The 22,427-nt window shown below is 40.8% G+C and overlaps 1 protein-coding gene across 1 annotated transcript in view; it reads right to left on the bottom strand.

Moving 5' to 3' along the window:
- The window catches only part of XPR1 (xenotropic and polytropic retrovirus receptor 1), a 111,824-nt gene that overhangs the window by 35,818 nt on the left and 53,579 nt on the right, over nt 1-22,427 (bottom strand). The window contains exon 3 of the mRNA XM_050900597.1: nt 3,282-3,383. Coding sequence (XP_050756554.1) covers nt 3,282-3,383 — 102 coding nt within the window. The remainder of the gene's footprint in view (nt 1-3,281; nt 3,384-22,427) is intronic.

The following is a 22,427-nucleotide window of genomic DNA, read 5'->3' as shown; positions in this document are numbered from 1 at the left end:
GTGAGCGAGCGGCTGCGTGGTGCTTAGCTGCCGGCTGGGGTTAAACCACAACAAGGTATGATTTTATCATCAAGATTCATTGCAGAAGCAAAATAAGACAAAATGTGTGCTGCTATTCTTAAAACCTCCTAGGGAATTGCCTAGGGAAACGACAAAACAGAGTAGAAATTAATTTCTCAGTTTGCAACAGACTCCAAAATAACTGAAAAGACATTCACCACTATCACTAATTTAGCACTCTGAAAAGAGACTTTTAAAAAAATATGCCACACAAAGAGTTAGAAAAAAGCAGCATACACTTAGAAACTGGAACCACTCTTGTGTTGCAGCATTGTGCATGACCTGATGCCCACTGAGTCCTCAGCTCAAGTGTAATCTCACAGCAAAGACTAAGGAGAAATCTAAAACCAACAGAGGCAGACTTCAACAAAAGTGCTTGCAATCAAGAAGCAGCTTTGCCCAAAAAATGCTTCTAGATCCTGACTAAAAACCACTGAGTTATCACCTCAACTATGTAATTCCAAGTTGGTTTTGACTCTGTTTTCCAAGTTTAAAGAAAAGTTCACGCATAAGGATCATGAAAAAAACCTATCACACCAAGGAGCTAGTAAAATTTCCCCCCAAGTTCCAGTTTACATGGTCATGGTTGTGATCAAAACCTGTTTCACCAGACAGGAGATAATCGAACAGCCCATACCTCCTCGCAGCTACCCGGCTCAGGGCTCTGGGCATTTTAGGCAGGCTCTTTTAGCACTCCTTCCTTTTCCTACTTGTACCTATTATGTTCAATATTTTGCTTACCAAGTTAAAGCTGTGGCTTCCTACAAATAATAAAACCAGCTCCTAAATTAACCACAAAAATGTTACTAAACGGTAGCCCAAGCAGATCCTGATGATGGTAATTTAAAATATAACAAACCTCCCCTCTAGAAAATCCTGAACACAAACCAAAACTGGCCACAAATAAAACTTTAGCACTTGAACAGGCATTCCTCTGCTGGAACCATCTGAAAATTTTACTGCTATTCTTTTTTCTTTCAATTGAGTATAGATTTTCTTGAGCGTAGTCCAAATAATCACAAACTGTTTATCAAATGAGATTTAGTTAATGGCAGTTTTCCTTCCCACCGAGCTGGGATAATGGTCTGGGGAATTAAAGCTACGTTTGATGAGAGCCAACAACCTGAGCACAGAGTGAAAGGCAAAGGCATTTGAGTGCTCTGGGGAGCCGGGGAGGAGCTGGCGTCTGGGAACCTGAGAGGACGGGGTTGTCCACACTGTGGCAATCCCTGGCAATGCCCACTGAGGATCCCTCAGCACAGGGAAAGATGATGAGGAAATGAAGCAGAGATCAACAGAAAGCTTAGCTTTCTTGAAAATGGACAATATTTATTCTCATAAAGACATGCGTGTAATAAGCCATATAATAAGCCTACAATAAATAGGATGTACCAGGTCGTAATCGAAGCCAACACATGCCTGGAGTTACAATAGGGTCCAACGTGACAAATTTCTGACATGATCAAGAAGAGGAACCACTGATGGAACATTTCTTGATGTAGCTTAACGTTAATAACCCTAATAAAGGGTTTCCATACTCTTAAAGTCACGTCACTCTTCTGCAAATAAAAGACTTATTTTAATCTTACAAGAGATGTTCAAATTACATGTATTCTCTCCTGTAACTTTTTGAAATGACAGCAAGTTGAAAAAACCTACCCTATATTATTAATGCCATTTTAAACAATGCTGGAATGGGTGCGTATATGTGGGTGCACGTGTGCTAGCAGGTCCTCATTAGGGAAAATTATAATCTGTATTGTGCATCTAAATTGACAGAACTTCCTCCACAGAGTCTAGCTCGTAGTACACAGGATCTGATGTAACTAGAAAAGTAAGACAAGTTTCTGAGCATAAAAGCCTTACCTCAGACCTGGGATAGAAACAGAAGATCTCACAGGGAAACAACACAGAACAATTGTTCTGAGTTAGGTACATATGAATTGCATGTAGAAAAATGCCTATAAAGCGTAAAACCTAGCTGGCCTAATAAAACATATCGCTTCTACCTACAAACTGCCCCTTGCCCTTGTCCTGACACCCACTCTGGCTATAGCAAAACACCACCACTCCAGGGAGCCCAGCCAGCCCAAAAAAGATTTACTTCCCTAGAAGGAAGCTGAACAGAGGCAAGCTGCAGTGCACAGTTATTGCAGCTATTATGCTTTCAGCTATTCTCATGTTCACAACCCAGATTCTGCTAGCAATAAAATAGCTAGCAATAAAGTCGTCGCCTGATGGTTATTAAAATATTTTGCACAATTCAACTTTGTCTTTGTTACCAGAGTAAAATCAGAAATAGAAAAGGCTACCATATTGTGCGGCAAAAGCCTGTTTATAGCACCAAGTTAATAAATCAACGTGTTAAGAGAAAGTATAGCAGAAGTCAATGCATCATTGTATCCATATTTAAATGCTTTTCTAGTTGAAAACCCATTTTAAACCTTACCAAAAGAGGCTGAAAACCAGCTGAAGTGTAATGGTGGGTGGAACTGGAGCACACTATTACTAAGCCTTTTGTAGCAATATTACAGGGTGAATTTCCAATTATCCCATTCAAAAGTTTATTTTCAAAACACAGGATGGGAAAGCAAACTTTCCCAGGGAAAACAACAAACAATAGCACTTTGACATATGACCCCTAGGAATCCCTACTCTTACCACCATTACCTTTTTACTCAATTTACTAAACAGGATTTCATACACAGCCAATGACAAATTGTTACTGGCTGATCTACTCCAGAAAGTTGCAAGAGTTTAAGTAAGAGTTAAGTGTTTAAAAACTTGTTGGACACATCAAGATGGTCAAGTTACCATACAAAGGCAAGTCCATGATAGCTATTCCTGCACAAGCTCAGGAAACACCAGCTAGGGAGCTTAGCACGCCTAAAACATGCACAGGAGACTGTCACCATGGATAAGCTGAGAAACTGTGCCCTATGTGTAAGCTACCACTTAAGTTTAAGAGCATCTTCATAAAGTTCAGCAGGGTGCTATTGCAAAGCAATGAAATCACCTGCCCTTCATTCTCCCTCCATTCAAATACCATGGTTTAGCTCCACATCTGTGATTAAACCAGAGCAGTTTCCCATATAAACCTGCCCTATAATTACCTAATGGTAGACCTGCATGACCACTGTGGTTATTCTGAAAGTTTGGGAACTTCAGACTCTTTTTGTGTTGCTGTATTTTCCACAAATATACACAAATAAGCACCTTACCTGAATAGAAAATGTTAATTTTGGCAAGTTCTTTCTCACAGGTTTGGAAGAACTTCTCTTCAAACGTGGCAAAACACCTTTTCACTGTGTCCTCATCTGTGTCTATAAAACAAAATAGAAAAAAAAAAGTTGTAACAGAAGAACATAGGAACAATTTTCTAAGTGGCTGCCATGGAAATATTTCTTCAGAGTAAATCCACCTTCTTTGTCATGCAGAGAAAGAAGAACAATCAAGTCCAAAGGGCTCTGAGGGAACACATACTTGGCTGTAAAAGGAATTGTGCCAAGACAGAGAGGGAAAAAAAATCATATAAGCAGTAACTGCACCTTGACCAAAGTTCCCATCATCTTTTCTGATCCTTCAAGTGCTATTGCAGATCTCACATGCTTCATTTCCACTTCCTAACCCAGCTTGTGTGACTGCACCTGTAGGGCCATCCTGGATCAAGATTGCTCTTTATACCTACAGGAACTTTCTTTTAAAGGCATCTCACCTACCATCACAAAGTCACCCACCCTAAAGCTGCACACCAGTGGAAAGGGAAGACCATGCCCCATCCCTCCCCACCTGCCCACTCTGCTGCCTCCAGCATCCTGAAGCCACCCCTCTGCTGCCATGTCAACCCAGCACAAAGCCACACAGCCACTGCAGGGGTGGTCCTCCTCCTCCCTCCCACATCACTTCTGCAACCATGCGGTGAGCCAGATCAAAGAAAGATCTTCCAACCGAAACAAAAGCAGATTAAGTAGCAGCATAACCACCCTCAACATGCTACCATTGCTCTGTGTCAGGGTTAAATTCTTACATTTATCCACCCATAAGTTGTTCTGCTCTCCAGTCTTAGGCACTGGCAAGTTCTCCCATACAAACCTTAGTGAGATCAAACTAACAAAGATTGGGGTTTATGATGGGGGTTTGTTTCTTCCTCTCTGGGTTTACCGTAGCAGAAAGCCAAGTACCATCAGTGCTGTGTGTTCATGCTGTGCCCTTTCCAGCTTGTCAGTCATTTCCCCCAGAGCTTCTCCAGCACTGCCACTATTGCAGCGTGCTTTGTGCTGGGGCTGGTATACAGGTTCTCAGCCTACCACAGGCACTGGTCTTGCTCTTGAAGAACAAAGCTGGCCATGGAAAGTATTCACTCCAGCTTAGCAAACAATTGTATTTAGAAGGAAAGTGCCAAGTTTTTAACTGAAGACTTCGTTTGACCTTCGAGGAGGGCACACTGGCTTCAGCCACCATTCCCACCTTCTCATCACTATAATCCTTCAAATACAAACCTAGCATCACAGCAAACTAAAAATCTGGCTGATGAGTATATGGGGAAACTGTGTGGAAACTATCTTCTTCCTTCCTGGAAAATAAAAACTTTCTCTCATAAGCAAAGTTTAAAGGAAGAGGTCTCGATTATGATGATCGTCATCAGATCCACACTTCTCCCCCTCTGCTGCTCTGAGACTGTTTTAACTCTTTTGGAAGAACTATGTACAATTCCATAATTAAAGTCAACATTTGAAATTAAAGCAGCAATTTGGTCACTTTGTTGTAATAATAAAAAAAAAATGTAGTGCAGCATCTCCAGAAGTGCAGAATTTCAAAGACGGAATGAATTTTCTAATAACTAAGAAATTAGTTTAATGAGTAAAAAAACTAAAGACGACACGCTATAATTACAAATTTTAGCACTGTCAAAAACCTGTCCCAAATGTTCCTAATGCTGAAATAAAGCAGACTCTTCATGCTCCCCATAGTTACAGTTCCTGGATATTCACGCAGTCTTACAGACTGAAAAAGGTTAGTGTTATTACAAAGAGGAAAAATTAAAATTTTATTATGGTCTTGATAATGTCAAGAAATAGATTTTGAAATACATGTTGTTAAATTGAGAAGACGAGTGTCTACAGAAAAGTTTCACTCACTAGCAGATAAACACTCTAGACTGTCATAACCAAGAAATCTTTTTCTTTTAGCATTAATTTCTAGGTAAAAACAACCTCAAAGTAGTATTAATCAAGAGAATATTTAAATATAAACTTTTAACATTTAGAATTTTCTGATTTTTATGTTTGTGGCACTGATATTAAACACCATAAACCTACATACACTTTAGTAACATTTTTAAGGGTTTGTCTAGAAAGAGCAAGTAACACAACGCAAGACTGCAGGTTCAACGTTGGAAGACGTCTGTCTTCTGTTGGAGTTTCATGATGCTTTAAAGAGTAAAACAGAGAAAAAACAGCACAGTCCTGCACAGATGACTGGTGTTTACAACTCCACCATCCAAGGGCTTGCAGAAAAGAATTTGCAAGGGCTCCAAAGACTGTTCCAAACTCCAAGTTTTGGCTCCCGGGGCTCCTTTATTATCTGACGATTATACTTGCAGATCCACAGCTACTCCCAAGGATGAGGGCTCCCTCCCTTGTGCAAACAAACCCTGAAATGACAGAGCTCTGACTCTTCTTTACTGAAGAAAAGCCGAAGCAGCCCCGAGGTGACATTACACCTCTGCTCGAGGTCACTGGCCCAACGCAAACTTTGCAGAACCGAACACGCACGTGCCTCAACCGCTCCTGCTTGGCTTAGTGCCTCAACACAGATCCCCCTTTGCGGGCAGCCTAAGACACCAGAAGGACAGAAAATAAAACTCTGCTTTGGGGCTGGTAACTTCTAACAGCAGAGTCACAGCAGTTGCAACATCCTACCCTGGGGCCCTACCAGTAAGGCCAATCTGAACTTGCCTGAGAGCTTTAATCCTTGACCCAACAGCCGCTAGCATGAGCAGACAAAACAAACAGGCGGGTGAAGCAATAGAAATTACTATGCGATATCTAATATGCAGAGATTTTATTCACTAGCTGCCTGAAACTTTTCAAATAACAGTAATCAGGCAGTATCAAAACAGAGCTGACTCTCAAGGAAGGACCTGAAGGGCAAATTCTTCAGCCCAAAGAGTTTACACATCTCTAGCAGAAAAGCTTACCTAAAGACACTTTCTGACATGGGGTAATCATCCTTTCCTGCCTTTAAAAATAAGTCATGTAGAAATAAAAGCACACAGGCTTACTGCTTTCCTGCTTCGGAAACATCGAACCACTTCTGTCATCACTTGTTTCTAGGTTTCAGTAAGTTCACAAGGCAAAAGTAAAACCAAGCAAGTTTTTAAACTTCAGTCACTGGAACTATCCAAGAATAAAAACATCTCATCAGGAAGTGGAGTATACTTTTTGTCCATAAATTGAAGTATGAGTATTTCTATGCAATCAAAATATCACCCTTTAAGATAGCAAAAAGCTCATCAAAGCACCGTAGTGTTAAACTAACATAATCAATGCCAAATAAATTAATAAGTATCTTGTTTTGTACATTACTGACCACTTCAGAAAATGATAAATGTGTTAAACAGTTTGATTATATCTGAAGTTTAGAAGAGGAAAATGGGCTTTAAAACACAAACCAACCACTACCGGAAGACCTTCCAAAACCCTTGAGATTAGGAATTCAGGTCTCTATTTCAACCTCAAAACATCGCTGACTCAGAGGAAAGCAAGTTCTATATAAACTATTCAAAATCCTTCTCCAAATGTCAAACACCTTTTATAAAAGGTATTTTGCAGACCATGGTGGATGCCAGCTTTAAAAATCAGGATTCTCTGTGAAGAAAAGGTTTCCCTTTGGTCCCATTCCCACTGCAGTTCAGTCATTTAACTGCAATAATAGACAAGTGCTGCCAAGGCTACTGCCTTTATTTATTTATTTCCCCCCCCAAGGCTAGGACAGGACAACGTTTTTTGCCATGAGAAAATCACGGTGCCAGAAATCGGCCTTGGATTCAGAAGCTCCATGACAACAGAAGCTGTTTTTAAAAGGCATGCAGCTATTGCTGCCAAGAAGGGCCAGCGGTAACCTTCCTTTTGTTCTTTTTCTATAGCCCTAATACTCCATTTACCCTAAGCTCCACGAAGTTGCCATCAACAAGGTTGCCAAGAAGATAGTCTGATCAATATCGCAGCTTCCCGACCTCATCTTCCTATGCAATTGCCTGCTGTGAATAAAAAAAACACAGTAAGCCTGAAAGGCTCTTGCTTTTACTTGCAAAGCCAAGTGGTAAGCCAGCAGCAATCTGGATGTACTCCCCTGTCGCCACCCTTTCCAGTTTGCAGAGAGTTCAGACGCTGGCACACCTAAAATAGAACCTGAACTTGAAAAATTAACATGCAAGTTACATTCCTGCGCTGTCCCAAGCACTTATTTCTCAGTGCATCTGTCAACTGTTCATTTCATTTCTCATTTTCTGCAGCTATAGTATATAAACAAATTATCAGCATCCCGGGCAGCTCTGCTTACTCACTTCCATGCAAGAAAACACACAGTAAAAGTTTTCTTTGTTAGAGCAGTGCCCTCTAAAAGTAATCATTAAAAAAAAAAAAAATCCTTCAGTCTTTATCATGCTGACTTTGAAGGGGCATTTAATTTAAAAAGATTAATTAGCTTTGTTATGAGATCAGCACAGGTGTAGTTCTCTGAATCACCTTCTGTTTGCAACAAAACAGTTTTATCTGAGTAAGGTTATTTCAACACTTCAGCTAGAGAGGAGGCAATTTCATTTATTAGAACTCTGCCATCTATTCAGTAAAAAAAAAAAAACCCAAGTCAAACTCAACATTGGCATTAAACACATCAAATCACGCTGAACAGGTGATCACAAGTTTAACATCAGCACCATTTTGAATACACTAAACTTTTAACATTTTCCACACCCTGTCCTTGGCCTCTTGCTAACTAAAAGCCCTGTACGCAGGGCTCAAATAGGTCTACAACAACAGAACTGTGCTCTGAAAAATTAACAAGATTTAAAAGACCGCGTTCCTGTTTCCAGGTCTATGAAGACAGTAACTGCTTATACTTCTAGGCTCAGTGGCACATTAAGGAAAAAAAGAAAAAAGGCCACTTTTATTACCACTCTCAAACTTCTAAAAAAGTGGGTCACTATAATGAAAACATGTATCTGCCTCCAAACCCCCCCATCAGCTTTGTCCGTCTACTCAACCATCACAATTTTCTAACACCCTTGACAGTTCTACAGCACCAAGATTGTACAGTTTCCCAACCTTTTACACAGTACAGTGAAAAAAATTTTACGGCTAAAAATCAAACTGTATAGTTCATAAATGCAAGGATGAAGACTACCTTTACACCTCTCATGCGTCATCCTCATGTTTATTGGGGTATTTTTCCAAAGGAAAGGTTCTTCTGCAAGGCAACTCCCTTCCTCACAACAGAAAGCTACGCTTGGGTCAGCTGCAAATTGGATAACTCACTGAAAACTTCCAATAAATTAATTACTCACCATGCATTTTCATGTCCAATCTTGCGGCAAATAAAATTCTGTATGAGAAAACTTTTCAGTGCTTAAAGTACAGATATAGAAATTTCTTCCTAGGACATATTCTTGCTATAGGAAGACGAAGCCAACTCTGCTTGCAAATAAGGAACAATTGCATTCATGTTATTCCACCTTAACTTCTGAGCTGCAAATTGTACATACACGTGTAATGGTGTGCATCTCTCAGAATTTATTCCGTCAACCAAAAAGTGGACTTTGAATTAAAATACTATAAAATCAGCAAGAAAGAAGCTTCATGCACTAGTTAATATTAAAAAAAAAACACCACTATGAAAATTCATAGCAGGCTATACCTACTTTTCTAAACCATTACAGATGAGCTGGTCAGCTCTCCACTTAATGAATGCTTTAGCTCAAATTAGATTTGGTTATTAAATTATTTCCCTAAATCTAGTAATAAAAAATGACCACTCAGGTAGCAAATGAGGTTGGTATTGCCTGCACAGGCAGTGTTTATGTGTGGGTAGGGGAAGAAGGTGGCAAGAACTGCTGCAGGTCACTAACACAAGTTCTCTCAGGTTTTGGTTCACCGTTTTGTTGTTTTTACCAATTAACCCAGAATGAATGGAATCTATTTCAAAATACCTTTAGAAATTACAATTTTCACGTTGGTAAAAATTCTGCTTCCTTATTTTTAGATTGCATCACTGAAATCTTACAAGGAAACCAGCCAGATTCTTGTAGATGGTTTATTTAGCTGGAAAGACAAAGCAACCTCCACAACATACCTACAAGCTAGATATCCAACCAAGTGCCTGCTATAAATTATTTAGATTTGTGACTCTGTAAACATAGATGCTAAAGCAACGACAGCATCCTGGTATGAACTTCAGGTGCAGAAAAACCAGGCAATGCAGTAGCCAGATGTGAGAAGACAGCTGTTGCCCAACTAGCTGGCTATGAGCTTTATAGCTCAGTGTGAGGTTTTGTAGTCTACAGGGGAGCTGCACAGCTGTTCTACAGGTTCACTTCTTTAAACAAGTATCTAACACTCATAAGAAGTCATTTTGCAAACAAAGAAGGCGGCAGAAGTCTTTGTCAGCTATTACAGGGAAGCCACTAAGGCGAGAGCGTGGTACTGCTGTCACTGGATTCTCCTGGTACAAGCATGGCTACACGCGCATTACTGTGACAACGGCTCCGCAAAGCAATGATGCTTCAGAGTCGACCTTTTTCAAATTCTCTTATTTCAGAGGAAAAAGATTCTAACTCTTCAGCAGACATGTAAAAAGCATGGCTAGTTTAACCCTGTGTGCCTGGAAGAGGATCTAAATAACTACTTTCCAAGTAGCTGGGGTGGGGGGAGGCAAAAAATCCAACTAGGCTGGCACAGCTTTGGAGCAGAAACGACCCCAAGGCTCTGTGAGCTTACATCCCAGCTGTCCCCAGTTTTGCTGTTATAATTGACCGTTGTTGTCGTCTGCATTTGCAAACTGCCAGTGCCGTCTCAGCTTTGGGATTATACCTCCATTCTGTCCTCTGTCCTTATACGTGACCATGATGCTTCAACACTTTTATGATGCTTCACTTCTGTACCATTAGGAAAATCAATATTCCCAGTAGAATTACAAAACTGAGGCTATGTGGTACCTCAGATCTGAATGACAGCTAGGCAGAAACTTGTGACAGAAAAAAAAAATTAAATTAAGAGAAGCAGTACAAATGCCTAACAATATTTCAAAACCTACCATAAAAATATTGTTAATACAGTATGACAGACCTGGATGCCAGGAGACATCATACAGTGACAGGCCTCTCAATACCTGCCTTCCCTGGTGAAGAACAACCTTTAAAATCTTACTCTTTTCAAGAAGGAAAGTAAAGTTTCACTATGTGTTTTTGCAAAAGTTTCCCAATAAGCTAGACCAGAAATACTGCCACACACTTAAGGGTCAAGAAAAGACGGTCAACAAGAGCTAAGACTCCAGATGAAATTTCACGTTGACCACTACCAGACCCCAAGATAAAGAATGGAGAATACCAGGGTTGAGTTACTCAGTCGATGCATACTAGAACCTGTCCAGACATAACGGTCATGCATGCTCAGTTTAGACAAGTAATCAGCGATGCAAACAGAGATACTGCAGCTTTGTGGAATGACCAGGATCACACCAGGATGATCCCTGGTTACACAATGCACCTGCACATTCCTCAAGCTGCTGATCTGCTGCCTCGAGTTCTGGCTTTCATTTAAACAAGACAAGACAGGAGCAATTATGGTCACACACAAAAAAAAAAAAAAAACGTATCACAGTTTACACATTTGAGCTTAAGTAATGCAGAGATACTCCAGCCTCTTATGGACAAGAGGTCTGAACTAGCCCATACACCTCTGACAGATGCTACATGAGATGAGAGTTCAGCACTGCCATCCATTCCTTCCGTGAAGAGAGATCTTCATTAGCCTTTACTTTGAGCAACGTTGCATCTGAGATGATAGTTTTTCCCCCTCCTCAATGATGGGGCCACCAAACTAAAAAATTAGCAGTATCTGTTCATGCTTAAGATTCAGTGAACAGACCTCAAGTAAATAAGCACAGCTGTGTTTTATACAGGTACAAAACAATCTGAAAAACCCTCCTTCTGCTAATTCACATGGATGGAAATAAGGACACTTCCCTAAATCGCCCAACTTGGTCCCTAACCCAAGTAAACAAATGCAAAACAAAAGAAGTCACAAAAGCACACAGCAGCACGGAAAACCAAGACCAGAACTGTTGATTTAAACTCAGGTGCTCAGAGTTCAAATTGAAGTTTTTCCGTATATTCACCTACCCCACATTTCCCTTCAGCCTGGCGAAACTCAATCAATTCAGCAAATCCTCTGCTGATTATCAGTACGAGTGCTAGAGCTCCTGACCTTTTAGCCAAGTGACATTTAAACAAATATATAGGTAGGCTCCAAGAAAGGGAGGGGAAGATCATCCCAGTCATATAGATTTGGGCCTTTGGGCCAGCCCGCAAAGCAGTGATGGAAGAAATTACCATGGGAACTGGAAACGCAGCAGCAAGGGGCAATTAAAGGCAACTCAAATACTCCAGTGCTGAATATAGTAGAGATCCCTCATCCTAAAACCCACAAATATTCTTTCCCTGCCCCACCTCCTGAATGAAGGTCGTACTTCATGGCATGGAAAGAGAAATAAGAGGAAACTTTCCAATCTTTTTTAATGTGCATTCATATTTATCAAGAAAGACCTAAGTTCAATCTTGTGAATATTTTAATCAAGCAAAAAAGGTTTCTGTCAGGAGATAAAGCTTCATAATAAAATGACTGTTTATGTTCCTTTTATTGAGGCTCCAGTTTTAATAGTTTTACTTCCAGAATTTTACTAAGCAATAACAATTACCTCCTCATTAAAACGGCACAAAAACCTTCAGAACATCTGATATAACCAAAAACACAAGACAGGAATTAAAACAAAACTGAGCATTTACAGCCAGCTAAAGGAATGGTGATAAAGTGCACTTTTAAAGTCTTGTATTATTAGACAAAATTTTTCCTTCCCATGAAAATCGCATGAAGATGGAGTGATGGGGAATTTCAGCTGTGGTTCCGGCTGCCCTTTATGTCTTCTCTCAGACACACACCCCATGCCCCTTCCCTTGTTCTGGTACTGCTGCTCATCCAAGCCCACAGTGAACCAGTTCAGGAAGTTAACCCAGTATTTAGAGAACTACTCAGCTAGTAGTTCAGTGAACTAAAAAGCATTAAAAACCTAACTGATCAATAAACTAGTTTCTTGTGGTTTAGCCCTCTGAAACAGCTCCTTGTAAGTAGGGAGGAGGCAGTGAGAAGGAGATTACCCCTCTGGCAGCAGCTACCTGTTAGATTGATTTAACTGGAATATCAAATCACCCCTCCTTCAACTCACATCTATCTTGTGATGAGAGATGACTAAAAGCATTACCCCACAGCTCAGCTGACAAGGAGACATTGGTAAAGCCAACACAACTCACTTGAGTTGAAATCACATGCCTGTACCCTTGATATGAACACAGTAAATGTCTCGATTATTAGTTAAACAGATTGAACACGTTCAAGCTTTCGTCTTTTTCTCAACAGCACCTAACCTCCTGCCAACGCTCCAGTAGCACGTGTGCCTCTAGTCTTCCCTTCTCAAACTCTGTAATGATGCGTTTATGGGGAAAAGCCTTCCCTACCTTGGATGCAAACTGGCTAGCTCAACATACTCCAGCGCAACTGATGTTAAAAAACTTTTGAGATATTTTAGTATACTTTTAACTATTTTGAATAGGAACAAAAATAGTTATTTTAGTGTGAAAAGGTAAAATGCTCAAGAGAAGAAATAAGTTGGAAAACAAAGTAACAAAAGAATTCACTATGACGTGGTGTTACACAAGTGACTGCAGCAACATTTTGCTATGCAAGCTGTACTGAGACCTTTGAAACAGGCAATGCCTTGATCAAAGTACCCTTGGACAGGATGGCCACTCACTGTCCTTACAGGGATGTCTTCTACTGGGTCTAATGAGCCTTCCCAAGACACTTGCGCTCACAGGTCTTATCTGTACCCAAGATGCTCTGCACATGACTGGCTATGCAACAGGTCCAAGTTTCCATACGTTCCCTTGCGGACATTTTCCTTTGTCCACAGCCCCCACGGTGCAGGCAACATTTGGTATGACAGTGATGTACAAAGCAGAAAGAAAATCTTCTCCCCAGAAAAGAACTGAAAAGGTTGAACACGGTTCATACATGTATGCCACGACAGACTTAACCTGTCACCCGCTCATCTGAAGAACAAGATAAATGCAGGGCAGAATCATCTTGAAATGTAATTTAAGTCTTGTTCTTTCAGTGCTTTCTCTCCCACTTTCTTTCTCCCTCCCTCCCTCCATCAAATATCAGTTTCGACAGTGTACATACATATATTTTATTTTTCTTTTTAAATTGCTGGCAAAAATCAGGTCGTGCATAAGCAAGTCCTACAAGAAAAGTGCTAATTTATGCTGAAATAAGAGGCCCAGAAACTATCAACATTTTCACAGTGATAAAGCCATCACTGCAAATGCAGCCTGACAAGCAGATCACCTGTGCTGCACCACCAGCCAGTGCACCCTTACCACACTCACCCAAAACCTCACTTTGGACTCAAGCATCTCTTTGAGAGCCAGTCCTTGCACCCAGCAATCTCTGCTGCTCTGGTACAACTGTGCAATCAAACAATGATGTGCTGGAAAAGGTTATTCTTGACCCTCCTCAGTTCCCTGGTGGACTCTGTCAGGCAGCTGTGAAAACAGCAGCGGGAGTATGAATGAGGGGCCAAGATAAGGCCTAAAACAAGCAGCAAGGTCAGTTTAAGGCAGAACAGGGAGAAAAGTAAGCTCCAACTACAAAGGTAGTGTTTAGAGGGCCTCAAAATATTTCTTTTGAGGAACCAAGCTATTTAAACCCAGAGTTATTTCATCCTGCTGCAGATAATTCAGTATGTACACTGGCAAACCAGAGTCAGCACTGTTTTAAACAGGGGAATCTTCTCCATACTAGGCAGAAGGCACGTACCTTTTTCTCTGCGTTAACTAAGCAAACACCATCCACAGGGCTTCAAACTTGTTCAATAGAGCCTTCCTACAACAACTATTTCTGTCAGGAAACTCCTCTGCTTTCTCCTTGTGCTCCTCTGTCGCTGCCCATGGAGGTGGTAACCTCAGAGCCAGAGCCACCTCAAAGCTTACAGGAACATTTTGCTCAGTTACTGGCAACTGTTCTCTGCCTCGCACAGCACCACAGAAATAACCATTTCACATTCAGCCGTCAGCCCATCTAAGAAAGCATCCCACTTTGGTAGTTACCAGTACTGGACAAAGCACTTTACTACCTGCTATGACTTTGCACAGTAAGAGAGTAAGCTCAAGAAAAAGCTTTGCAGTCCCGGACAGTCGGTGGTTTCCATTGCTGCTGACAAAATTGTGAGAATCTTAAGATGGAGCTAATATCTCCTCCTTTAAGTTGCCTGCAGTGATACTGAAAAATCTTTAGGGAAATGGTGTAATTAAAAGCATTATAACTTTTAAAAAATACAGGGAGCAGCAGAGCGTGCTTTCCGATCCTAACGCTCCTGGGACAGGATGCGATGTAGAAGTGGAAAGCCTGCCCCTGCACAGCACACCGGTGTCCCAGGAGAGACCCTGCTTGGTTGTGTTTGTCTGGGGGGAGGCAGAAAAGGGAATTACAGCTAACTGAAAACATTTTGCATAACTGGAGCTGATAAGAGACCTATACCCATCACTCCAGGAAACTATTTGCAGCCTTATAACAATTACAGCACATATAAAATTCAGAAGTTAAGCAAAGAAATAGAAACACTAATACTGGTGGTAAAAAACAAGTGAATAAATGGACCACCAACGTTAAAAAAAAACCTGCTGCTTTTAAACCTCTTTTCAGACACACGAGAGCATTTTTGTTGGGGGTATTGGGGGCAGGGGAAGGAGGGAAATAACAAAAGGAGGATTAACAGAACTGTGTCTTGGGAAAGACTTCAATTAATATTAAGAGCAACCAGAAAGACAAAACAAATGATGCAGAACCAACTACAGGCTCCCCATATGGAGGACATTGAACGCACAGTACAAAGACAAGCCTACTTTAAACATGCTATCGATGGCTTAATTTCCCCCCAGGGAGTGAACGCTACTCAAATTCATTTTTCCTTTTTTATTTTACCAGCTATTAAGAGCAAACAGTTAGCAAGAAGATAATAAGCAAGCAATTATCAGATGAAGAAAAACATGTTTCCGAGGTATCTCAGAGAAATGACACAGGGCTTGACAGTGGCTCTGTGCAAGATTTTACCAGGGGACCTTTATAGTCAAGACCGTGTTCAGGAAACATAACAGCTTTTTAATTCTCATCAGCGTTTACATCAGTGTCTTCCTAAACGTTTTGCACGTTTTAAAACAACATTTTTCTTTTTAAATTATACAAGTCTAGTTCAAACACCAGTAAATGAACATTAAGGTAGCTGCTTATCTACTCAAGGCAGTAATTCTTCTGGTTTAATTCTTACATTATTACAGTGACAGATGTTGTAAGATCCTCACAACATTACAAAGCCTACCCAAGGTTATATTCCTCCTCACTCACACATGAGCACAGCCACCCAGCTGAGCCCCACCCTGCTACTCATTAAAAAATATGTATTGAAGCATGCCTGGAGACACTGCGGTAAATTCAAGATAAGCAGAAGTTCTCCAGCGCAGGTCTCCACAAGTTTAGGGTTGTCTTCTTTTAAACACACTTTCAAGTAGCATCCCTTGCCTTCCCTTATTCTCAATCCTGTGCTTAAAAGGCTTGTTTAAATCCAATTCAAGTAAAAGTAGCATTCCTCAGATGCCACTTTGCAATCGGAAGCTTTGCTAGGATTTAAGTACATGGAAGGAATAAGCTACAGTTCAAATGTCCTTCCTTCAAGGGGAGAGAAGATGGTCTGTCAAAGGGATTGATTTGGAAGTCTATGCCCACTTCAACTCTTCAACAGAACTACTGTGTTCAAGGGGTAATTTTAGTTTAAGATTAAAATGCATCAGAGACCAGGACTGCACTTGTTTGTTTGTCTGTCTTCCAAGCTAATCTCTTTCTTTTTGCACAGCACAAGTCCCTAGCCAGAAACCACAAGGGCTGGGTATCTCCTCTTGGAGCATCCCTGCCAGACTGGAACTGGAATCCTTTTGAAAAGGATTTTTACACCCCAAATGAGAAGAAAGATTTAGAGGCATGTGATTCCCCCCCACATTTCCCCCAGGCTCAATGCACAGCACTGCTGGCACTTGGTAAATAAAAAGGCAAAAGGAACCATTCAGTAATTTCTATTGCTTACAGAACAAAACCTGCTGGGAAGGGAATACACAAACTGCAGAAGTAACTGCCAACAGAAAGGTTTTGCATCCAAACACAAATTCTAAGTATGCTGAGGGTAAAAAAATGCTGAGGGTAAAAAACCGAATGGCCCAACTTCCTAAGTCACCTCTTATTTACATTTCAAAGAACGCGTTACAGAGCCACCACAATTAATTCTATTTTACCCCATTCATGACAGTGGCAAAAAGCCTCAATTATAAGTCCCAGTTGCAGTATCAGCTGTGCAAATGGACAGAACAACAATATTTTCAATAAACTTGAGTAAATTGTCTATGGATATCTTCCCAAAGAAACCTGATTTACCTACAAATTGGCACACTCTCCAGTGATACAAGACAGACGCACACTAAAACATACTGCAACAGAGGTTATAAACCAGCTAAAGTAGCCAAGTTACAGCACAGAAGTTCAGGATTAGGATGACCAGCCTCAGCTTTACTCTGTAGTATCCCACACAACAAAAACCCAGTTAAATTAGAACATTGTAGTGTGTCACTGTTCTAGATTAAAAGCTGGACTCGCTTTTAAGGATGCTGGGGAGAGAGGGGAGTTATACATTTCAGATATCAGGGACCCGTTTCCTTCTCCATCCTACCTTTACATTTGCCAACCTCTAAACATACTTACATCACCTTACACACTGGCACTTTCTCTGTTAAGGGTAAATGAAATCAAGCATGCTTTGCTGTAAAAAAACCTGCCAGTCCCTTTTCTGCCCCTGCTGTACGCAGCAACTTTGCCAAGCAGCAGTTAACAAGATACTGCCCACTTTGAAGCTATGGTTGACTTGAAACCTTGTTCTTTGCAAAACCTGTTAAATTAAAGACTGCTCCTTATTTAAAGTATGAATGATACAACTAGCATAGAGAGGCAAGCACTCAAAACAACAGTAGCAGCAAGCAGGGAGGAACTCAGAGCTTTGTCCACCAAGTGTTTGCAAGCTTTTGCTGTGCTCCAGGAAATCAGGACCCAAGGATGCACGTTCAAGCCAAACTGCCCACGAGGCGCTCCCTTTCTAACAACAGGAAAACCCAAAATCGTTATTCTCACTCCCCTAACCGTGCTTTTAGCTTTGTGGTCGTGTCCTCACAGAAAAATTTTAATACAACAGATGACCGTAGCGTCCAGAAACACTGCTCATGTAGCCAGCATGCTGCTAATCAACAGCCAGAGCAGATGGAATGCAAATCTCCCAGCAAGGGGAGACCAGGAGGCTGTCACCATCCTGCTCCGAAAACGTAAATGAGCTATTATCAATTAGGAGCTAAATTCAGACAGAATTCTGGTGAAAGGCAACACTTCAAGGTGTTTATGGGGAAATCAATCTGCTCCATTTAAAAAAATCCACCACGTATTGCAAGGTTATTCTGTGCTGTTATATCTGTCAGCAATGCATCAGCACAAGTTGTTGTTGTCCTGATTTTATTTCCTGCAAGGATTTTAATTTAAGCTTTAGGCAAATTAATCTATTAACGACAAATAGAGTGAGGATGGCCTTAAAGGTAACACTATTTTCTTCTCATCAGAAGAGAAGTTTTTTTTTTTTTGGCAAATATTTGGGAGGCTGTAATCAGCTCCTCTTCAACAGCAGAAGACAGGGGGAGTGGAAAAAGCATCACCCAAAAGTCACATGGAAATGAAGTTTTGCTACAGCCCTGCTGATCTATACCAGCAAGCCACGAAGAACCAACTTCAATAGGTTTGGGGGTTTCTTTTAAGCATATTCACACACGAGAAGCATCGAAGCTGCCCCAGTTCATTCACTCAATTGATTCACCAACTGTTCTGAAACATGAATAAATATGTAAGTGGCTACTCTACTCTAATTAGTGACATTCAGTGAATCTAACCAGAGAGCCTAGACCTCCAGCCCCTGCATTTAGCTCTCAGTGCCTCTCCCTTGGGAACTGAATAGCAATCAGGTATGTAATGCAGGGATGGTTTCTTTTTTTCTTCCCATTTAAGGTGGAAAATAAGGCAGGTGGGGCACAGAGACAGGATGGAAAAAAGAATTAAATCCTTAAACCCAGGCATATGGTCTAAACATGCTTAAAGAACTGCTTTAAGAAAAAAAAAAAGATTAGAAAATAGGGAGAAGGAATAAAGGAAAAATGAAACTGACTGCAATTGCAGAAAACATGAAGCAGATGATGCATTTCCTATGTGATAGCTTAAACAAGTCCCAAGGCATACCTCCTAAGTCCATCAAACACCAGATTTACATAAAATCATTAATTCATTACAGTCATGAAAAAAAGAGGGATGGGTTAGGAGGGACAGGATGTAATGAATGAAGTGAAAATTTAAGCCAGAGACAAGCAAAATGTCCATATCCATGCACACAGAGCTTCCTGAAGGAGAGAAATACACAACTGACCTCAAAGAAATTTCTCAAACTGAAAAGCCTTAAAGTCTGCAAACACTAAAACACCATGGCTTTGAATATACAGAAAAACATACACATGATGGTAATACCACTTGTATGCCCGCACTCTGCGGCAATACAAAGGGAAACTGCTGATGCTGCACTTGTTCCTACCACTGACAAGAGCTATTTGCTTCTGGTTTGGTCTCCATCACCCCAAATAAGAAACACGGCCTCTGTTCCTGCTAAACGTGCCCGAGGACTGCCGGGTCTCAGCCACCTCTTTTGACCCACTGGAGTCAACTCAGCTTTTCATGAAACTTCTTGCCATACCCCTGAAATAACTGTAACTTTTAACCAAAAAGTAATCCAAAAGATTAAAGCCCCCTGCAAACGCACATATAACATATGAATTAATTTTCAGGTTTCTTTGCTGTTTTATCACTTGATTCATACACACACCCTGAAACTGCAATTCTCTAGCTCTCAATCTGCCTTAAGAGACAGTGTTATCACGGCAAACCCACAACACAACACAACTGGTCTTACAGACGGCTGCACTATTTTTAAGGCAGAACATGGATGTGTTTTCCTCTCTTTTGCCAAACAAGTATATGAAATGTGCCACATGGCAGGTAGCATGCAGATGACAAAACAGTCAGAATTCAGCAGAAATACAAGATGGGGTTGCCAGAAGGATGCCAACAACTCTTTGTCAAAAAACATACTGATACCTGCTGCAACAAAAGCTTTGGCATATCTTTGCTCTCCAGGCGTGATAACTTCCACAACTGTAATCTTGAATTCAGTTGAATAAGGGAGAACTGCATTTAAGACCAAAGGGTCTCAGATGCAAACTTACCCAAGTTTCTGTTGACGTGTCTGTCAACCTCTCAGATGCAGAAAGAAGTCACCACGAATTTTGAGACTATTACAAGAGGAACTGCTGACACACAGAAAATAGCCTGCACCGGAGGCAAAGAGAGCGCGTTTTCTGTAACGGATAGACTCGGACAGCACACACAGTTCATTTTGGGGAAAGAGTCCAACTTTGGAGCTTAACCGATAAGCACTTACAGGCTGTCACATACACCTAACACTGGACACAGCAGAAGCAAGTCTGAAAAAACCCTCTGGGATGAGATCCAAGTCTTCATACAGACAAGGGGTCTAAATAACATTTCAAATTTGTAGCCAGGACCGAGCTGAGCATTTGCTACAATCATCCTGTCATCTGAAAGGTCCATTAGGTGCCAATATACTCAACAGCCATAAAGCAAAGATACTCATGAGACCTATGGGCTTTGTATCGCATGACTACAAGAGAACACATGAACACAAGGTAAAGGCAGCGAAGACAAAAGGTACACAATAAAATATAAATACATTTAAAGGCAATTGTAATAATTTATTGGGGAAAAAAATAGCCTTCCCTTTCTAAGGGCTGCATGGGTACCTGTCCTTAAATCGAGATAAGCCGCACCTAACCCAGAAGCCGAGTCCTCTGTTGGCAGCGTTTGAGCAGCCCTGGCGCTGCAGCCATCGAGCACACAGCTCAGCTGACAGTATCAATTACACTGGATTGTTTTGAGGGACAGGAGAACACCCACAAGGCACAAAAATACAACTACACACAGGCAGCCTCTATAGAAAAAGTCACTGATCATTAAATCAATCTTGCTTTTCAAGAACAAGCTTGAAAAGACCAATCTGAGTGGCTGCTGCTGAACTAATGGATATATTTTGCTTTTGTATTTATTGTAGGAAAGCAAATCTAGGAAATTTATAGCAAGTGACATTTTATGAGAAAATACCTTCGCAGCTAACTGAAGAATTTTATCATTTTAATTTCAAAATGCAAAAGCAAACCCAAAGATTCACTAACGCATGACCTAGCATGCATTATTAGCATGTTGCTTAATACTACTTAAGAAATGATCTGTGAATTGTTCTTTGGATACCCACAAACTATGTATGTCTCCTCATGAGCAGCTCCATTAGCACTGAAAGATGGAAAATAAACTCTTTCCCTGCAAATGTAGTATAAATACATGCCACCTCTACAACAACTAGCAACAAAGATTTAACAGCAACAGTCCATGTGCATGTATTTAAAATATTCACAACATAAGGTTTCAAGTAGGCAAATCTGATGATGTTCCATAGAGGGGATGGTGTATTCAGGCAAGCTATACACATTTAGGAATGCTGCCAGTACTGAAAAAAAGGTTTGTAACATTGTAAAAAAGAGATTTTACAATTTTTAATAAATGCTTTTTATTTTGAGTGGTAAAATGTTTGCCAAAACAAGTGTTTCTTATGAACCATAGCCTACTGCCCTAGATTCCTCTCTGAGAATTGTAATTATTTTATTATAGTAAAATAGTTACATCATTTTCAGAGCCTGAAATTGTAATGCTGTCAAAAGACATATGCTGATAGATAATCCAGTGCCATCAACTATGAAATCTGACTTCCTTAACAAGTCTTTAACAAAGTCTCAATGAAACAACTTCTACATCACCGCAGTGTTCATCAAGGAGACAGTGGTGAGCTGCCTCCAACACCACTAAAATACAGAAAAGCTCTGAGCAGCTGCAGTGGAAGTGTTTGCATCTGTTTTCTTTGCTGTTATCCACAAACCTATGGGTAACCACACAGCTCCCAAAATTCACATCACTTATTTCACCGGAGGTCAGGAAAACAGCGAGCGGAGCAGAGGCAAGCACTGAAACGACTCAGGAACTGAAACTGAACCCCACCGCAGGCTTTACCTGACAGTCAGCTGCCAGATGCTGGCAGCAGATGAATTCAGATGCACTCGGGTCTCTACTAGCTGGGAATCCCTCACTGCTGCTATCCATGGACACAAAATCTATGTGAGAAGTAAACAGCAGAAAAGCCATAAATGAGAATCAAGAAATATGTTATACATCAGGCTAAGCATTATATCCTTATGATATTGTGCTCTAGTCTAAGAGAAACACCAAATAATAGATGGTAAACACATCCCCAAGTATTTATCATGACATATTACAGTGCTGAGGAATGAGGCAAACCTCTCTACTTCCGTGGTCAAGTCTGGGATGGAGGAAAAGACCTTTCCCAGGAGGTGGGAAAGGGAAATCATGGAGGTGGATTTTTACAGGAGTTTAAAGTAATCTTTCCAGAGAAATTAGTTACTACAGAACCAGAAACAGTCTGACTTTCCAACAGCAAGAAATAAGGTTCTTGCAAACTCTCCTACCTTTTTTTTTTTCGTACGTGCAGACCATTAATGGATTCTCCATCTGCACTCACAATTGCTCTTAACATTTGCGCAGCCCGAAACAAAGATGTTCTCAGTGAGCTGCAGTCCTCTTCTGGCAACTTTCAGAAATGAAATGCCAGATCAGTCTGGTGACATCTTTGACCCATGACAACACTGCAGGTTCTTGGAAGGAAATTCCTGGATGAAATCGATATGGTGCTATAAAACCCTGTCAGTTTTGCTA

This window comes from Gymnogyps californianus, chromosome 8 (genome assembly GCF_018139145.2).
Source record: "Gymnogyps californianus isolate 813 chromosome 8, ASM1813914v2, whole genome shotgun sequence".
Lineage (NCBI taxonomy): Eukaryota > Metazoa > Chordata > Aves > Accipitriformes > Cathartidae > Gymnogyps > Gymnogyps californianus.
The sequence above is the reverse complement of the archived record's forward strand: the minus strand, read 5'-3'. Positions and strand labels throughout refer to the sequence as shown.